A 17,651-nucleotide genomic window follows, 5' to 3' on the forward strand; every position below is an offset into this window, starting at 1 on the left:
CAGGACCCTGGGATCATGACCTGAGCCGAAGGCAGACGCTTAACCATCTGAGCCACCCAGGTGCCCACATCATTAGTTTTTGATGTAGTATTCCATGATTCATTGTTTGCGTGTAACACCCAGTGCTCCATTCAGTGCATTAGTTTTTGATGTAGTGTTCCATGATTCATTGTTTGCGTGTAACACCCAGTGCTCCATTCAATATGTGCCCTCTTTAATACCCATCACCAGGCTAACCCAGTTTTAATAAGTTTTTCTTAGAATGTATTATTTTGTATAATCCTTTTTTTTAATGATTTTACTCATTTAGAGAGAGTGAGTGCAAACAGGGGGAAGGACGGAGGGAGAGAGAGAATTTCAAGCCGACTCTGCACTGAGCATGGAGCCCATCTCAGGGCTGGATCCCACAACCCTGAGATCATGACCTGAGCTGAAATCAAAGAGTCAGATGCTTAACTGACTGAGCCACCCAGGCGCCCCTTGTATAATCCTTAAATGTATTAGCTTAAATCTGCTCATAATATACAAGTCCTATAGGAATATATGTTTTAGTTGTTAGGGAACCTTTCTGCTTTTGATTTGTTTGATCTTTTTCATTCATTCATTCATTCACTCAGCTATCTTTTAAGAACCTAATATGCACCGTGCCTTGTGCATTAACTATTCTTGAAGTTTTTAGAATTGATTTTTCTCTTTCTTTTTTTTATTATTATGTTAGTCACCATACAGTACATCATAAGTTTTTGATGATGTTCCATGATTCATTATTTGCGTATAACACCCAGTGCTCATTACAACACGTGCCCTCCTTAATACCCATCACCAGGCTAACCCATCCCTCCACCCTCCTCCCCTCTGAAACCCTCAGATTGTTTCCTGGAGTCCATAGTCTCTCATGGTTCATCTCCCCCTCTGACTTCCCCCCCCTTCAGTTTTCCCTTCCTTCCCCTAATGTCCTTCATGCTATTCGTTATGTTCCACGTAGGAGTGAAACCATATGATCATTGTCTTTCTCTGCTTGACTTATTTCACTTAGCATAATCCCCTCCAGTTCCATCCATGTCGATGCAAATGGTGGGTATTCATCTTTTCTGATGGCTGAGTAATATTCCATTGTATGTATGAACCACATCTTCTTAATCATTCGTCTGTTGAAGGGCATCTCAGCTCCTTCCACAATTTGGCTGTTGTGGACTTTGCTGCTGTGAACATTGGGGTGCATATGCCCCTTCTTTTCACTACATCTCTATCTTTGGGGTAAATACCCAGTAGTGCAAATGCTGGGTCAGAGGGTAGGTATGATTAATTGAAGAGGTTTGGGGTTTTTTTTGTAATTTAAGTCATTAAATAAGTTATTCTGCCCTTCCAACATGGGCTCAAACTCACAACCCCAAGATCAAGAGTCATGTGCTCTACCAACTGAGCCAGCCAGGCACTCTGGCTCAAGCTAGTGTATCTTAAGGGTATTCTTGTTAGAAGGAAACACTACTGGTGTCTGTCAATGAGGCTGAATGAGAAAAAGACTGATTCTCTTCTATTTCTAGAGGTCTCTGTCCATTCACTATTCTCATCCATAATCCATTGATTGGGAGGCTGTAAGATTATCTTTCATAAAGGATGGAGTGGAGATTGAGGGCAAGATCTTTTGTGACCTTTCTGTAGAATCTTCTCCTTTGTGATCTTTCTGTAGAATTTTGGCAACTCTTAATGTAGATTATGATCTAAGTTTGAACTAAGCAGTTGATAGCTATCAGGAGGCCCATGAATCATATTATGAAATGGTATGAAAAATCCATGTCTACATATATTTCTCTGTGTGTAGGCTCCATCTCTCCTTCAGTACCTAATATGAGTTCTACTTGAAAGGTTAAGAATCATTGTGTTGGGTGGGGGGAGAGGGAGGGCTGGAGAGAGAAAGGAGGAGGGAAGAAAAGAAATCTGTTACTAGTATGACAATTTATGAGGTCTTAATCCATTTATAGAATGATACTATGGAACAGTAGCCGATGGGTGATTGTTCAGGCTATTGTAGGGATAGTTGTGCAGTAGTTGGTTTACAACTTTAATAAGTTTCTTCCAAAGGAGAGATTCTGATTTCAAGAATATCATTCTATTCACAGAAGTGTGTCAGCAAAATACTTTTAAAAATATAGTACTTGGCAAGAATTTTACTAAATGTTAATAAAAATTGTTTATAAGTTATTAAGCTTTTCAGGAACACAGACTTTTGGTTACCCAATTATAGTTACATAAATTACACAAAAAAGGTCTATTAGAAACTGCAAAATAAATATTCAAAAAATTACATAAAAGCTAAAACTGTTAATTCATTTTTTATTTTGGGTAACCTGGCAAATTGAGATTGGAATCTGTTGTGAATGTGACCAATAATATATATTCAATTCCATGTAAGAATTTTTAAACCGTTTTACTGCCATTGCCTTTTATGTGTTTATTGACCTTTTGCTTAATAACTTGGGGTTGATTTTAGGCCACCAACAAAATGGAAATGAAAGAGATTGCTAAACACAAGACACTATGGAAAATGAACTCAACCAGTGAACCTTTATTAGTCGCTGGTGTAGAAGTCAATCCTCTGAAAAAATTCACTATTCCCAAGATCAGGAGGACAGCTGGGAAAGGTAATATTCTATCTCCATGGAAGATGAGTTTATTTCATAACTATTACTGCATTTCTCTGATTCTTAGTTTATGTTCGTCTTCTGTTTTGATTATATAAAATTAGGTTAAGTCATGCCTTTAATTCCTTAAACACACATGTATCCACACAAAGGTACATAGAACAGATATGTCTCCTAAGTACACTTAAAAATTCTGGATATCATACATAAAACAAATATTAGAAGACTTTGAAAGGTTTAGAGAAAATGGACCGGCTAAGGACCCTGGGAATCAAGGAATGCTATTGCAGTAAGTTCTCTGGTTTTTTTGTTTGTTTCCTCCATGTCTTAGATTGGATGCCAACAGTCCAGGAATGCCATCTGAAACAGACACAGAAAGCCCCAAGAAAAAGTCTGTTCTCCCTTGCCAAGGACTGGGAAAGGCACATCCTAGAAAAATAGAACCCTGGTTGACAATAAATACCTTACTCCTACAAAAAATTAAGGGTGAAAATATAACCTGTACACCTTTGTTAGCAAAGGCTTAAGTGGAGGACTTAGACTTCCACTAAACGCCTTTCGCCTTCATGGCAGTAACAAGTTCCCCTCCCTGCCGTCCCCTGCCCCTGCAGTGTCCATGGTTTCCACCCCTGCCCTGTGATGAGCCACCCCTTCTCACTTGGAGTAGAGCCAATAAAGACCAAGTAAGGAGCCTGGACTTCTGTGACACCTGCCAATTACAAAGCACCCATCCCTCTCCCACTTTGTCAGTGGAGGCTGAGTCAGGAGCGCTGACCTCCACTCCTTCCTTGGGGTAACAAATCATCCCCCCACAGTGTCATTGGAGACCCTGTGGAGAGCCAGGTCTTCAGGCCCACCTGGTAGTAAAGAATCAGTACCCCACCCCCCCTTTCCCTACTGGCAGATTCCCCTGCTGGCTCAGTTTCAGTAGAAGCTTGCTAAAACCCAAGATTAAATATGATCCAGAGTCTCTTATTCTTAACATCCAAAATGACCAAGATATAATTTTTTGAAATCATTCATTTACCACCAATCAGGAAAATCTCAGTTTAAATGAGAAAAGATAATCCACAAATGCCAACACTCTGATGAAACAGAAGTTGGAATTATCTGGCAAGACTTTTAAAGCAGCCATTATAATGATGTTTCAGTAAGCAATTATGAACACTCTTGAAACAAAAGAAAAATAGAAAATCTCAGCAAAGAAGTGGAAAATGTAATAACCAAGTAGAAATTTTGGAACTGAAAAATGCAGTAATTTAAATAACTCAGTGGATGGGTTCCAGAGATGAATTGAGAAGACATTGGGAAGAGTCTGTGAATTTAAAGATAATAACAATAGAAATTACTCAGCCTGAACAACACAGAAAAAAAGTTGGCAGAGCTTCAGGGACATGTGGAACAATAATAAAAGATTAAACATCTTTGTCTTCAGTGTCCCCAAAGTAAAAGAGTATGGAAAAGTATTTGAAGAAATATTGGTGAAAAATTTCCCAAATTTGGCAAAGGGCATAAACCTATATAGTCAAGGGGCTGAATAAGCTTTAATAAATAAGATAAACCCAAAAAAAGTCCATGCTACAGCACACCATAATCAAACTTCTGAAAACTAAGGACAGAAAAATCTTGAAAGCAACTAGAGCAACCATATATCTATAGGGGGAAAAAATTTTTTTTTTTAAAGATTTTATTTATTTATTTGAGACAGAGAGAATGAGAGACAGAGAGCATGAGAGGGAGGAGGGTCAGAGGGAGAAGCAGACTCCCTGCCGAGCAGGGAGCCCGATGCGGGACTCGATCCAGGGACTCCAGGATCATGACCTGAGCCGAAGGCAGTCGCTTAACCAACTGAGCCACCTAGGCGCACCAGGGGGGAAAAATTTTTTTAAGATTTATTTTTTTTAGAGAGCATGTGGAGGAAGGGGCAGAGGGAGAGGGAGAAAATCCTCAAGCAGACTTCTCGCTGAGTGCAGAGCCCGACACACAGCTCAATCCCAGGACCCCAAGATCATTACCTGAGCTGAAAACCAAAAGTCAGCCGCCCAACCAACTGAGCCACCCAGGCTCCTCTGGGGGAAAAAATGTTTTTAAAGTAAGCTGTACACCCAACAGAGGCTTGAGCTCATGACCCCAAGGTCAAGAGTCACATGCTGTACCAACTGAACCAGCCAGGTACCCCTGTAGGGGAAAAATTTTTTTGAATGACAGAGGATTTCTCAGAAACCATGGAGTCCAAAGGAATTGGCACATTTTTCAAGTGTAGAAAGAAAATTGTCGACCCATTGTTCTGTCCCTAGCAGAAATATCCTTCAAGAATAGAAGTAAACGTTGTCAGATGAAGTAAACTAAAAATTTTACATCAGCATATCTACCCTGAAAGGATGGCTAAACAAAGTTCCCTAAACAGAAAATGACAAAAGAAAGAAGCTGGGAACACTAGGAATGAAGAAAGAACAATAGGAAGAGTCAAAATATAGGGAAATTTAATGGGCCATCCTTTTCTTGAGTTTTCTTTTTCTTTTTCTTTCTTTTTTTTTTAGATTCCAGTTATTTGGGGCGCCTGGGTGGCTCAGTCGTTCAGCATCTGCTGTTGGCTCGGGTCATGATCCCAGGGTCCTGGGATAGAGCCCTGAATTGGGCTCCCTGCTCAGTGGGAAGTCTGCTTCTCCCTCTCCCACTCCCCCAGCTTGTGTTCCCTCTCTCACTGTCTCTCTCTCAAATAAATAAATAAAATCTTTAAAAAAAGATTTCACTCACTCCCTCTGCCCCTTCCTCCGCATGCTCTCTAAAAAAAAAATAAATTTTAAAAAAAGAGAACCCAAGCAGGAGGAGTTGCAAAGGGAGAGGGAGAAGCAGGCTTCCTGCCAAGCAGAGAGCCCCGTGTGGGGCTTGATCCCAGGACCCCCAGGATCATGACCCGAGCCAAAGGCAGATGCCTAACCAACTGAGCCACTAGGCAGCCCCTCTTGGGTTTTCTAATTGTATTTGACAGTTGGAGAAAAATTATAACATTCTCTAATGTGATTCTCAGGGAATATAGAGGAAATAATTATAAAGTGAAATATTACCTTTGGAGGGAACTGGGTGAATGGGTATAGGCTCTCTCTGTGTTATATATTACAACTACATGTGAATCTACAGTTAACCTCAGAATTAAATGTTTTTATAAAAATAAAATGAATTTTTTAAATGTTCAAGTAACCCATAGGTAGTCAGGAAAATGAAATAGAGAATTGAACAATGAAGGGAAAAATAAACAGATAAATGGCAGGCGTAAGACCTAACATATCAGTTATATTAAGTGTAAATGTTCCACATAGACCAATTAAAAAACAGAAGTTGAGGGGCACCTGGGTAGCTCAGTCGTTAAGCATCTGCCTTTGGCTCAGGTCATGATCCCAGGGTCCTGGGATCGAGCCCTGCATTGGGCTCGATGCTCAGCAGGAAGCCCGCTTCTCCCTCTCCCACTCCCCCGCTTGTGTTCCCTCTTTCGCTATGTCTCTCTCTGTCAAATAAATAATAAGTAAATAATTAAAAAAAAAAAAAACAAGTTGACACAATATATTAAAAAACATGACTCAAGTATATACTGTTGATAAATTCACTTCAGATATAGTGATACACATTTTTTTTAAATAAACATAAGCAGAAAGATAGGCCATGCAAACAATCAAAATAAAGTGAGAGTAGCTTTATTAATATGCAATAAAGTAGACTTCTGCAGAAAGAAAATTACCAGGAACAAAGATACTACATAATGATGAAAAGGTCAGTCTACCAAGAAGACATAGCAACCCTTAATGTGTATTCAATATGCATGAAGCAAAATTGTTAGAACTGAAAGAAGAAATGGACAAACCCAGAATTATAGTTGGAGACTTTAGCGCACCTCTCTCAACAATTGATAGAACTAAAACCAAAGACCCCAATAAAAAAGAGAATTACAGACCAATATTCCTGATGAACATGGATGCAAAAATTCTCCACAAGATACTAGCTAATTTAATCCAACAGTACATTAAAAGGATTATTCATCACGATCAAGTGGGATTTATTCCTGGGCTGTAGAGGTGGTTCAGTATCTGCAAATCAACTTGAAACACCAAATTAATAAAAGAAAGGATAAGAACCATATGGATCTTCTCAATAGATGCAGAAAAAGCATTTGACAAAATACAGAATCCTTTCTTGATAAAAATCTTCAAGAAAGTTGGGATAGAAGGAACATATCTCAACATCATAAAGGCCATATATGAAAAACCAACAGCTAGGGTGCCTGGGTGGCTCAGCCATTAAGTGTCTGCCTTCAGCTCAGGTCATGATCCCAGGGTCCTGGGATCGAGTCCCGCATCGGGCTCCCAGCTCGGCAGGAAACCTGCTTCTCCCTCTCCCTCTCCCCCTGCTTGTGTTCTTGCTCTCTCTATCTCTCTGTCAAATAAATAAATAAAATCTTTAAAAAAACAAAACAAAACAACAGCTAATATCATCCTCAATGGAAAAAAAAAAAAATCAGAGCTTTTCCTCTAGGGTCAGGAACACAACAGGGATGTCCACTCTCACTACTGTTGTTCAACATAGTACTCCAAGTCCTAGCCTCAGCAGTCATCAAGATAAAAAGCTTTTGCAGAGCAAAGGAAACAATAAAACTAAAAGGTAACCTTTGGAATGGGAGAAGATATTTACAAATGACATATCTGATAAAGGATTAGTATCCAAAATCTATAATGAACTTATCAAACTCAACACCCCCAAAAAATAATCCAGTTAAGAAAGGGACAGAAGACATGAATAGACATTTTTCCAAAGAAGACATCTAGATGGCTAACAGACCCATGAAAAGATGCTCAGCCTCACTCATCATCAGGGAAATACAAGTCAAAACCACAATGAGATACCACCTCATACCTGTCACAATGGCTAAAATGAATAATTTGGGAAACAACAGATGTTGGCAAGGATGTAGAGAAGGGGAAATCCTCTTACACTGTTGGTGGGAATGTAAACTGGTATAGCCACTCTGGAAAACAGTATGGAGGTTCCTCAAAAAGTTAAAAATAGAACTACTCTATGACTCAGCACTTGCACTACTAGGTATTTATCCAAAGGATACAGAAAAGCTGATTCGAAGGAGCACATGCATTCCAATGTTTATAGCGGCATTATCAACAATAGCCAAATTATGGAAGGGAACCCAAATGTCCGTTGACTGATGAATGGATAAAGAAGATCACACACACACACACACACACACACAGGAATATTACTCAGCAATCAAAAAGAATGAAATCCTGCCATTTGCAACAACGTGGATGGAACTAGATGGAGTGTGTTATGCAAAGCAAAATAAGTCAGAGAAAGTCAAATATTACATGATTTCACTTATATGTGGAATTTAAGAAACAAGACGGATGAACATAGGGGAGGGAAGGAAAAATAAGATAAACAGAGAGGGAAGCAAACCATAAGAGACTCTTAACTATAGAGATCAAACGGGGGGTTGAGGGATGGGTGAGCCAGTGGAGGAATGGGCTAAATTTGGGATGGGCATTACGGAGAGCATTTGTTGGGATGAGCACTGGGTATTTTAAGTAAGAGATGATCACCGAATTCTACTTCTGAAACCAATACTACAGTATATGTTAACTAACTTGAATTTCAATTAAAAAAAATTGATAGAACTATTAAGACAGAAAATCAGCAGTTAGGGTGCCTGAGTTCCTCAGTTGATTGAGCGTCCAACTCTTGATCTTAGCTCAGGTCTTTATCTCAGAGTCGTGAGTTCAAGCCCCATGAGTTTAAGCCCCATGTCAAGACAGAAAATCAGCAAAAATATGGAAGAAATTAATACTGTCAAGCAACAGAATCTAATTGATATTTGTACATGACTTCACCCAACAACAGCAGAATAGACATTCTTTTCAAGTGCTCATTTGACACCCATCAGGATAGACATCTTTTGGGCCACAAAAACACATCTCAACATATTTAAAAGAATTGGAGTCATACAGAATGTGTTCTTGGGCCATGTATAAAGTAAAAATTAATATAAAGTAATATGTAAGTCTACAAACACATGGAAAATAACACATTTCTAAATACTCATGAGATTTCAAGGGAAATGAAAATATACATCAAATAAACATTAAAATGTAACATACCAAATTTGAGGGACACAGCTAAAGCATTGCTAACAAATTTATAGCACTAAATCCTTACATTAGAAAATAGGAAGGATTTCAGGCGCCTGGGTGGCTTATCCATTAAGCGTCTGCCTTCAGCTCGGGTCATGGTCCCAGAGTCCTGGGATGGAGCCCTGCGTCAGGCTCCCTGCTCTTCAGGAAGCCTGCTTCTCCCTCTCCCACTCCCCCCTGCTTGTGTTTCCTCTCCCGCTGTGTCTCTCTCTGTCAAATAAATAAATAAAATCTTTAAAAAAAAAAAAAAAAGAGTAACAAACCCAAAACAAGCAGAAGAAGGAAAATCAATGAAACAAAAAATCTGGTTGATTAAAAAGATCAATAAATTGACAAACCTTTAACAAGACTGACAGAAGATACAAATGCCGCAAATTACCACTATCAGGAATGAAATGGAATATCATTTCTGACCCATGGCATTGAAAGTTTAAAAAGGGAATACTATGAACAGATCTGCTTACATAAACTTGACAACTTTGATGAAATGGACCAGTTTGTCAAAAAGTACAAAGTAACAAAACACACTACTAAACAGATTATTCAAATACCCTTTTTTATAATCATTACAGAAATTGAATTCATAATTGAAAACATGGTTGGAAAGAAATCTCTAGACCCAGTTGGTTTTAGAGGAGAACTCTAAACATTTAGAAAGAGTTAATACAAATTCTACAGAACCTCTTCCAGAACACAGAAAATAATTTTATGAGGCCACTATTACTCTGGTATTAAAACCAGACAAATATAATACAAAAAAAGAACAATACATACCAATATCCATCATAAACATTGATGCAGAAATCTTACATAAATGGAATTCAGCAGTACTGTATATAAAATGCATTTTACACTACTTCCAAAGGAGGTTTTTTTCAGGAATGCAAGCCTGGTTTTATATTTGAAAGTTAATCTATATTTGAAGGATAAAGAACAATTACATGATCATATTAATTAATGCAAAATAAGCATTCAACTAAGTTCAGCATTCAACTAAATTCAACACTCAGGATAGAGACCCAGCAAACTAAGAATGGGAATTTCCTCAACTTCATAAAGAAAAAATACCTGTAGCTAACATCACTTAATGATGAACAACTGAAGCTTTCTCTGTAAGATGGCAAGAACATTCTCTTTTACCATTCTTATCAACATAGTACTGGAAATTGTAGCCAGTGCAAAAAAGAATGAATTTAACTTAAAAACAGATTGGGAAAGGAGATATAAAACTGTTTCTATTTGAAGATCGCATGATGGTCTACATAGGAAATCCCAGGGAATCTACAAAAAAAAAAAAAATTCTCTAATAAGTTCAGCAAGGTCACTGGGTGCAAGATCAAAATAGAAAAATCATAGAAGCAACCTAAGTGTCCATGGATGGATGGATGGATAAAGATGTTGTTGTATGTGTATGTATACACACACACACACACACACACAACAGAATATTACTCAGCCATAAAAAAGAATAAAATCTTGCCATTTGTGACAACATGGATGGACATAGAGGGTATTATACTATGTGAAATAAGTCAGAAAAACACAAATACCATATGATTTCACTTACATATGAATTCTAAAAAACAAAACAAGTGAACAAACCAACAAAAAGCAGAAATAGACTCCATAAATACAGAGAAGAAAGTAGGGGTTGCCAGAGGAGAGGGAGGTACAAACTTCCATTTATAAAATAAGTCATGGGGATGATAAGTACAGCCTGGGGATAATCAGTAATATTATAGTAATTTGTACAGTGACGGATGGTAACTACACTTACTGTGGTGAACATTTTGTAATGAATATAATTATTGAATCACTATGTTGTATACCTGAAACTAATATAACATTGTATGTCAACTATGTTTCAATTTAAAAAAGAGAAAAAATAGAAAAATTAATTGAATTTCTATATATTAGCAAAGAATACATGAAAATCAAAATATTAAACAATGCCATTTATAATAGTTCAAAACTTGAAATACATATGTATGAATCTAACAAAACATGTACAGTGTTTTTATGCTTTAAAGTGCAAATGCTAGGGCACCTAGGTAGCTCAGTTGGTTAAACATCAGACTCTTGAGGGGCACCTGGGTGGCTCAGTCGGTTAATCGTCCACCTTCAGCTCAGGTCGTGATCCCAGGGTCCTGAGATGGAACCCCACATCTGGCTCCCTGCTCAGCAGAGAAATACTTCACCCTCTCCCTCTGCCCCTCTCCCCCCCACAACCCCCCACACTTGTGCTGTCTCTCAAGTGTGCATATTCTCTAAAAAATAAAATCTTTTTTTTTTTTAGAAAAAGCATTGGACTCTAGATTTCTGCTCGGGTTATGACCTCAGGGTCCTGAGATCAAGTGCCTGCTTAAGATTCTCTCTCTCCCTTTCCCTCTGCTCCTCCCTCACCCTGCTTGCATGAGCACTCTCTCAATAAATAAATAAACTGCAAATGCTGATGAAAGAAATCAAGGAGAATCTGTTATTTAGGGAGGTATACTTACAGTTTAGAAGATTCAACATAATAAAGATAGCAGTTTTCCACAAATTTATCTTTAGATTTATTGTAATTTAATGTAATATTGAAAAAGTCTTTTTCTAAATAAACTTATTCTCAAATTTACATGAAAAGGCAAAGAAACTGGAATAGCTTTAAACAATTTTGAAATAGAAAAAGAAACTAATTACTCTGCTCAATACTAAGGCTTACTTTGTAGCTACGGTAATCAAGATAGTGTAGCATTGGCAGAGGGATAGATTAGTGGAACAGAATAGAGATTCCAGAAATAAACTCACATTAATAATGCTCATTTGATTTTCTTTCAATTAATTTTTATGAAGGTATATTCAATCGAGGAAAGGTAGTCTTTTCATCAGATGTTGCTGGAGCAATTGGGACAACATCCATAAGCAAGAAAAGGAACTTCCCCCTACACACAAAAAATAATTCAAAATAAATCATGGGTGGGCCCCTGGCTGGCTCAGTTGGTAAAGCATGCAACTGTTGATCTTGGGGTTGTGAGTTCAAGCCCCATGTTGGGTGTAAAGATTACTAAAGTAAACTTTTAAAAAGATATTGATAAATTGGCTTCATCACAATTAAAAACTTATTTTCTGAAAGACTGTTAGGTAAATGAAAACTTAGAGTGGAAGAAAATGGGGGTTTGCGGTTTTTTGGGGGTATAGTTTACGCACAATGTTACATTATTTTCAGGTGTATAACATAGTGATTCAGCAATTCTGTACATTATGCTGTGCTCACCACTAGCGTAGCTCCCATCTGTTACCATACAACACTATTAAAATACCATTACAATACAATATTCCCTACTCTGTACCTTTTCTCCCCCTGACTTATTCATTCCATAACTAGAAGCCTGTATCTCCCATTCCCCTTTACCCATTTTGCCCATTCTCCCACCCCACTTTCCTCAGGCAACCATCAGTTTTTCTATGTATAGGTCTGATTCTGCTTTTTGTTTATTCATATGTTTTGTTTTTCATTTTCCACATATAGGTGGAATCATACGGTATTTGTCTTTCTCTCTCTGACTTATTTAGCATAATACGCTCTAGGTCCATCCATGTTGTTGCAAATGGCAAGATCTCATCTTTTTAATGGTTGAGTAATATTCCATTGTGTGTGTGTATGTATATGCATGTGTGTATATGTGTGTGTGTATGTATCACATCTTTTTTATACATTCATCTATGTTGGACACTTGGGCTGCTTCCATATCTTGGCTACTATAAATAATGCTGCAGTAAACATAGGGATGCATGTATCTTTTCACATTTGTGTTTTTATTTTGTTTGGGTAAAAACCCAGTAGTGGAATTATTGAATCACATGGTATTTCTATTTTTAATTTTTTGAAGAACTTCCATTTCCACCAATAGTGCACAAGGGTACTTTTTTCTCTACATCCTCACCAACACTTGTAAATCATGTATATGAAATGAACTCATATCCAGAACATACAAAGTGCTTTCAAAACTCATTAGTAAACAAAAAAAAGGGAGGTGAGAAAATCCAATTAGACATGAACAGATGTTTCCAATCCAATCCAATCCAAAAAGACATGAACAGATGTTTCACCAAAGAGGATGTACAGATGGCAAATGAGCACAAAAAAAGATGTTCAACATCATAGCCACTAAGGAAATGGAAACCACAATGAGATATCACTACCCATTTGTTAAAACAGCTAAAATTAAAAGAATAACAATGCCAGATGTTAGCAGTGATACAGAGAAACCAGATCAGTCATACACCCAGTGGAAACCAGAAAGTTGAGCCACTCTTTGAAAAACAGTTTAATAGTTTCTTTAAAAACTAAACATGCAACTACCATATAACTCAACAACTGCACTTAGGGGCATTTATCCCAGAGAAATGAAAATGTACATCACCCAAAAACCTATACACAAATGTTCATAGCAGCTTTATTTGTAATAGCCAAAAATTGGCAACTACCTTGGTTTATAACTAGTGAATGGTTAAACTATGGTACATCCATACCATAGAGTACTTACTCATCAATAAAAAGAAACCATTTATTGAAATAACAACTTAGTTGGATCGCAAAGGGATTATCCTGAATGAAAAAAGCTTATGTCCACAGATCACAACTACAAAGTTCTACTTACAAAACGTTCTTTTTTTTTTTTAAAGATTTTATTTATTTGAGAGAGAGAGAATGAGAGACAGAGAGCACGAGAGGGAGGAGGGTCAGAGGGAGAAGCCAACCCCCCGCCGAGCAGGGAGCCCGATGCGGGACTTGATCCCTGGACTCCAGAATCATGACCTGAGCCGAAGGCAGTCGCTTAACCAACTGAGCCACCTAGGCACCCCTTTACAAAACATTCTTGAAATGACAAAAGTATAGAGATGGAGAATAGATTAGTAGTTTTGAAGACTTCGAGGCAGAGAAGGGGAATACAGTTGTCAGTACTATTCTGTCTTTAAAACAGCTTAAGGGAGATCTTTGTGGGATGGAACACTTGTGTATCTTTTTTTTTTTTTTTAAGATTTTATTTATTTGAGAGAGAGAAAATGAGAGACAGCACGAGACGGAAGAGGGTCAGAGGGAGAAGCAGACCCCCTGCTGAGCAGGGAGCCTGACGTGGGACTCCATCCCAGGACTCTAGGATCATGACCTGAGCCGAAGGCAATTGCTTAACCAACTGGAGCCACCCAGGTGCCCTTGTGTATCTTGATTATAGTGGTTGCCATGAATCTATACATATGACAAAATTGCACAGAACTATACACACGCAAGTGCATGTAAAACTGGTAAAATCTTAACATCTGTGGATTTTACCAATGTCATTTTTGTGGTTTTGATATTATAGTTATGTATGTCATTCTGTAGATGTACAAAGATAATTTTAAAGTCAAATAACCACTTCCCTTTTCTTTATCTTTAGTTTACTTGTCACCTTGTTGCACCAATACTAGAGAGTATAGTTTCATACATGATACTCTTAACCAGTGCCAGCTTGATGTAGGCTGTGATCTACAATCATCATGGCAGTTTGGGGATACAAAATTGGTTCACAATGAGGATCTGGAAAAAAATTTTACTTCTAAGAGGTAAGTTACTATGACCTAAAGAAGGTTGAGATTTTGGATTTTTTTCTTTTTACTATTGAAGTCATAAGAATTTGTAATTTCTACCATTTGAGATTTGGTAAGTATTACTAAGAAAATAAGTACAGAGATTGTTTGTTTATTATTTTGTTGGCTTCTCATAGCCTTGTGTAATAGTGAAGAGCTAAGTGTAAGATTTTGATTAATAAGTTTGACAGGTTTATGTAGCCAGATTTCAGACACTTGTAATTTTTTAATCTTGATAAATTTTTTCAGAAGCATACATGAGCACGTTTATTAAGCACCCATTTTACAGATCCCTCGTGCCTCCTGCATATATAAAACAGCAGTTAAATTATCCAGAGAATAACTTTTTTTCCTTGATTCAGTTGTTCAGAGACTTAGTTGATGTTTTAATTTGGCAAAATTGTATCTGGCTATTTCCAGCTATTCTAGAGCCACTATTTTTTTTTCTCTTTATTTTTAAGATTTTATTTATTTATTTATTTGACAGAGAGACACAGCGAGAGAGGGAACGCAAGCAAGAGGAGTGGGAGTGGGAGAGGGAGAAGCAGGCTTCCTACAGAGCAGGGAGCCCGATGCAGGGCTTGATCCCAGGATGCTGGGATCATGACCTGAGCTGAAGGCAGACGCTTAATGACTGAGCCACCCAGGCACCCCCTATTTTTTTCTCTTAAATTTTTTTTTGAGTATAGTTAATGTAGAGTGTTAAATTAGTTTCATTTTAATTTTTTTAAAGTACTACTTGTACTTTTTGGGAAGGCGTAATCCAGTATTTTGTTTTCGTAAGAAAGAAGAAAAGCATATGCAAAGTTCTCATTGTAAACATTTTGTATTTATAGATCTAGATCTTAGGTGAACACAGTCTACCTTTTTCATTTTCTGATTTTTCCTCCTTCATTAACTGACATTTAACTTAAAACCTAACTGTAGCTTGATCAAGGACCCACACTTAGAACTCATTTTGGAATGTTCTTGGTTTCTCTTTTTGCTTTAGAATTAATTCCTCTTGACTTAAACATACTTACCCCCTGATGTCACTTTGAGAGAATTGGTGGGAATGACAGATTTAGTTGATAGCATATTTTGTCATCTAGAAAACAACAGTTTTGAGCAAAAGTGCAGTGGGCTGGTTATATCCCGCCACTTCCAGATTGAAATAAGAGTTTGATCAAAAATTAATTCCTGGTATTGTTCTTTGATTTTAGTTCTTTTTTTTTTTTTATTAAAGTTTTTTTTTTTTTTTTGAGAGAGAGAGAATGAGAGAGAGAGAACACATGAGAGGGGATAGGGTCAGAGGACGAAGCAGACTCCCTGCCGAGCAGAGAGCCCGATGTGGGACTCGATCGAGGGACTCCAGGATCATGACCTGAGCTGAAGGCAGTCGCTTAAGCAACTGAGCCACCCAGGCGCCCTTTGATTTTAGTTCTTTTAGGCATTTTAAAATTTTGTCCTTTTTTGTAATGTTCCCCTGCCCAACATTTAATTTACAACCTGTTGATTTTAGAGAAATTAGAACAACTACCCAACAATACATGACATGTTATAACATTGCAAATAACCAACAGGTGTAGGATTTATTGATTTCTTAGTTATTTGCCCAATTAGACAAACTCATTTGTTTCCCATAGTACTTTATACTCATTTTATAGGTCTTACTACCATATATTGGTTTTGTCTGATTCTCCTGCATTGTGAGTTTTATCTTCTTTGTTTTTATGTTCGTAGTATGAAGCTGGCAACACAGTGGGCACTTAATTAAATTTTTATTTCATTTTTTAAAAACCAGTGATGCTATAAAGTGCCTTTAATTAGCCTTAAGACCAAGTGGAAAAGAAAATAAAAAGAAAAATTTTTAAAAATGGTTAGGGGCACCTGGGTGGCTCAGTCATTAAGCGTCTGCCTTCGGCTCAGGTCATGATCCCAGGGTCCTGGGATCGAGCCCGCATCGGGCTCCCTACTCAGTGGAAAGCCTGCTTCTCCCTCTCCCTCTGCCCCTGCTTGTGTTCCCTCTCTCACTGTGTCTCTGTCAAATAAATAAATAAAATCCTAAAAAAAAAATGGTTAGAAGAAAATAATAGAATGAAAAGAAAATATATTAGTAACATTGACTGCCTCTGGCTTTTCTTTCTGTCTTCTGCTTTCTTTTTTCAAGATTTTATTTATTTTTTAGAGAGAGTAGGGGGAGGGGCAGAGGGAGAGGAAGAGAATCTCAAGCAGACTCCCCACTGAGCACAGAGCCTGATGTGGGACTCTATCTCACAACCCTGAGATCATGACCTGAGCTGAACCAAGAGTTGGACGCTCAACTGACTAAGCTACCCAGGTGCCCCATGGCTTTTCTTTCAATCACTCCCTTTAGAGGAGTTATATCTATGGGCTCAGCAAAAACTAGTATTTCCAAAAGGATACCAATTTCTACTTCTTATTTACATTCCATCTACCACTTCTTAAGTCTGAAATCAGCAAAAGCATTAAAAATCTAAACATCAGGGCGCCTGGGTGGCTCAGTTGTTAAGCGTCTGCCTTTGGCTCAGGTCATGATCCAGGGTCCTGGAATCAAGCCCCACATCGGGCTCCCTGCTCAGCGGGAAGCCTGCTTCTCCCTCTCCCACTCCCCCTGTTTGTGTTCCCTCTCTTGCTGTTACCTCTGTGTTAAATAAATAAATAAAATCTTTTTAAAAAAAATCTAAACATCTGTGTATTCAATCATTCATTAAATATTTGAGTATCTACTATGTCAGACACTGTATTTGATAACCCTCAAAGAACAATGAATGTTTTTTCCTGTCTTAAAGAGTTCACATTCGGGGCGCCTGGGTGGCTCAGTCGTTAAGCATCTGCCTTCGGCTCAGGTCATGATCCCAGGGTCCTGGGATCGAGCCCCGCGTCGGGCTCCCTGCTCCGCGGGAAGCCTGCTTCTCCCTCTCCCACTCCCCCTGCTTGTGTTCCTGCTCTGACTATCTCTCTCTCTGTCAAATGAATAAATCAAATCTTTAAAAAAAAAAAAAAGAGTTCACATTCTAGTTTAGAAGTAAATATAAAATATGTTATAATAAAGATATAGGTACACATATGAGGGACTGATCTTAAGAGTTTTGAGAGATGCTTTGAAGAGTTAAACTTGAGCTGGTCTTAATGGGTAAAAGAGAAACTGAAACTGAATTATTCTTAAGTCCATTGCCTTATTTTTATCAGTTTGACCCTTTTT

At 37.9% G+C, this 17,651-nt stretch overlaps 1 protein-coding gene across 1 annotated transcript in view; it reads left to right on the top strand.

Moving 5' to 3' along the window:
• Nucleotides 1-2,503: 2,503 nt before the first annotated feature.
• The window catches only part of TEX15 (testis expressed 15, meiosis and synapsis associated), a 56,837-nt gene continuing 41,689 nt past the window's right edge, over nucleotides 2,504-17,651 (top strand). The window contains exons 1-2 of the mRNA XM_035004079.1: nucleotides 2,504-2,642; nucleotides 14,257-14,422. Of these exons, the coding sequence (XP_034859970.1) occupies nucleotides 2,504-2,642; nucleotides 14,257-14,422 (305 nt within the window). The remainder of the gene's footprint in view (nucleotides 2,643-14,256; nucleotides 14,423-17,651) is intronic.

Source organism: Mirounga leonina, unplaced genomic scaffold (genome assembly GCF_011800145.1).
Source record: "Mirounga leonina isolate KUSES-001 unplaced genomic scaffold, KU_Mleo_1.0 Mir_128, whole genome shotgun sequence".
Taxonomy (NCBI): domain Eukaryota; kingdom Metazoa; phylum Chordata; class Mammalia; order Carnivora; family Phocidae; genus Mirounga; species Mirounga leonina.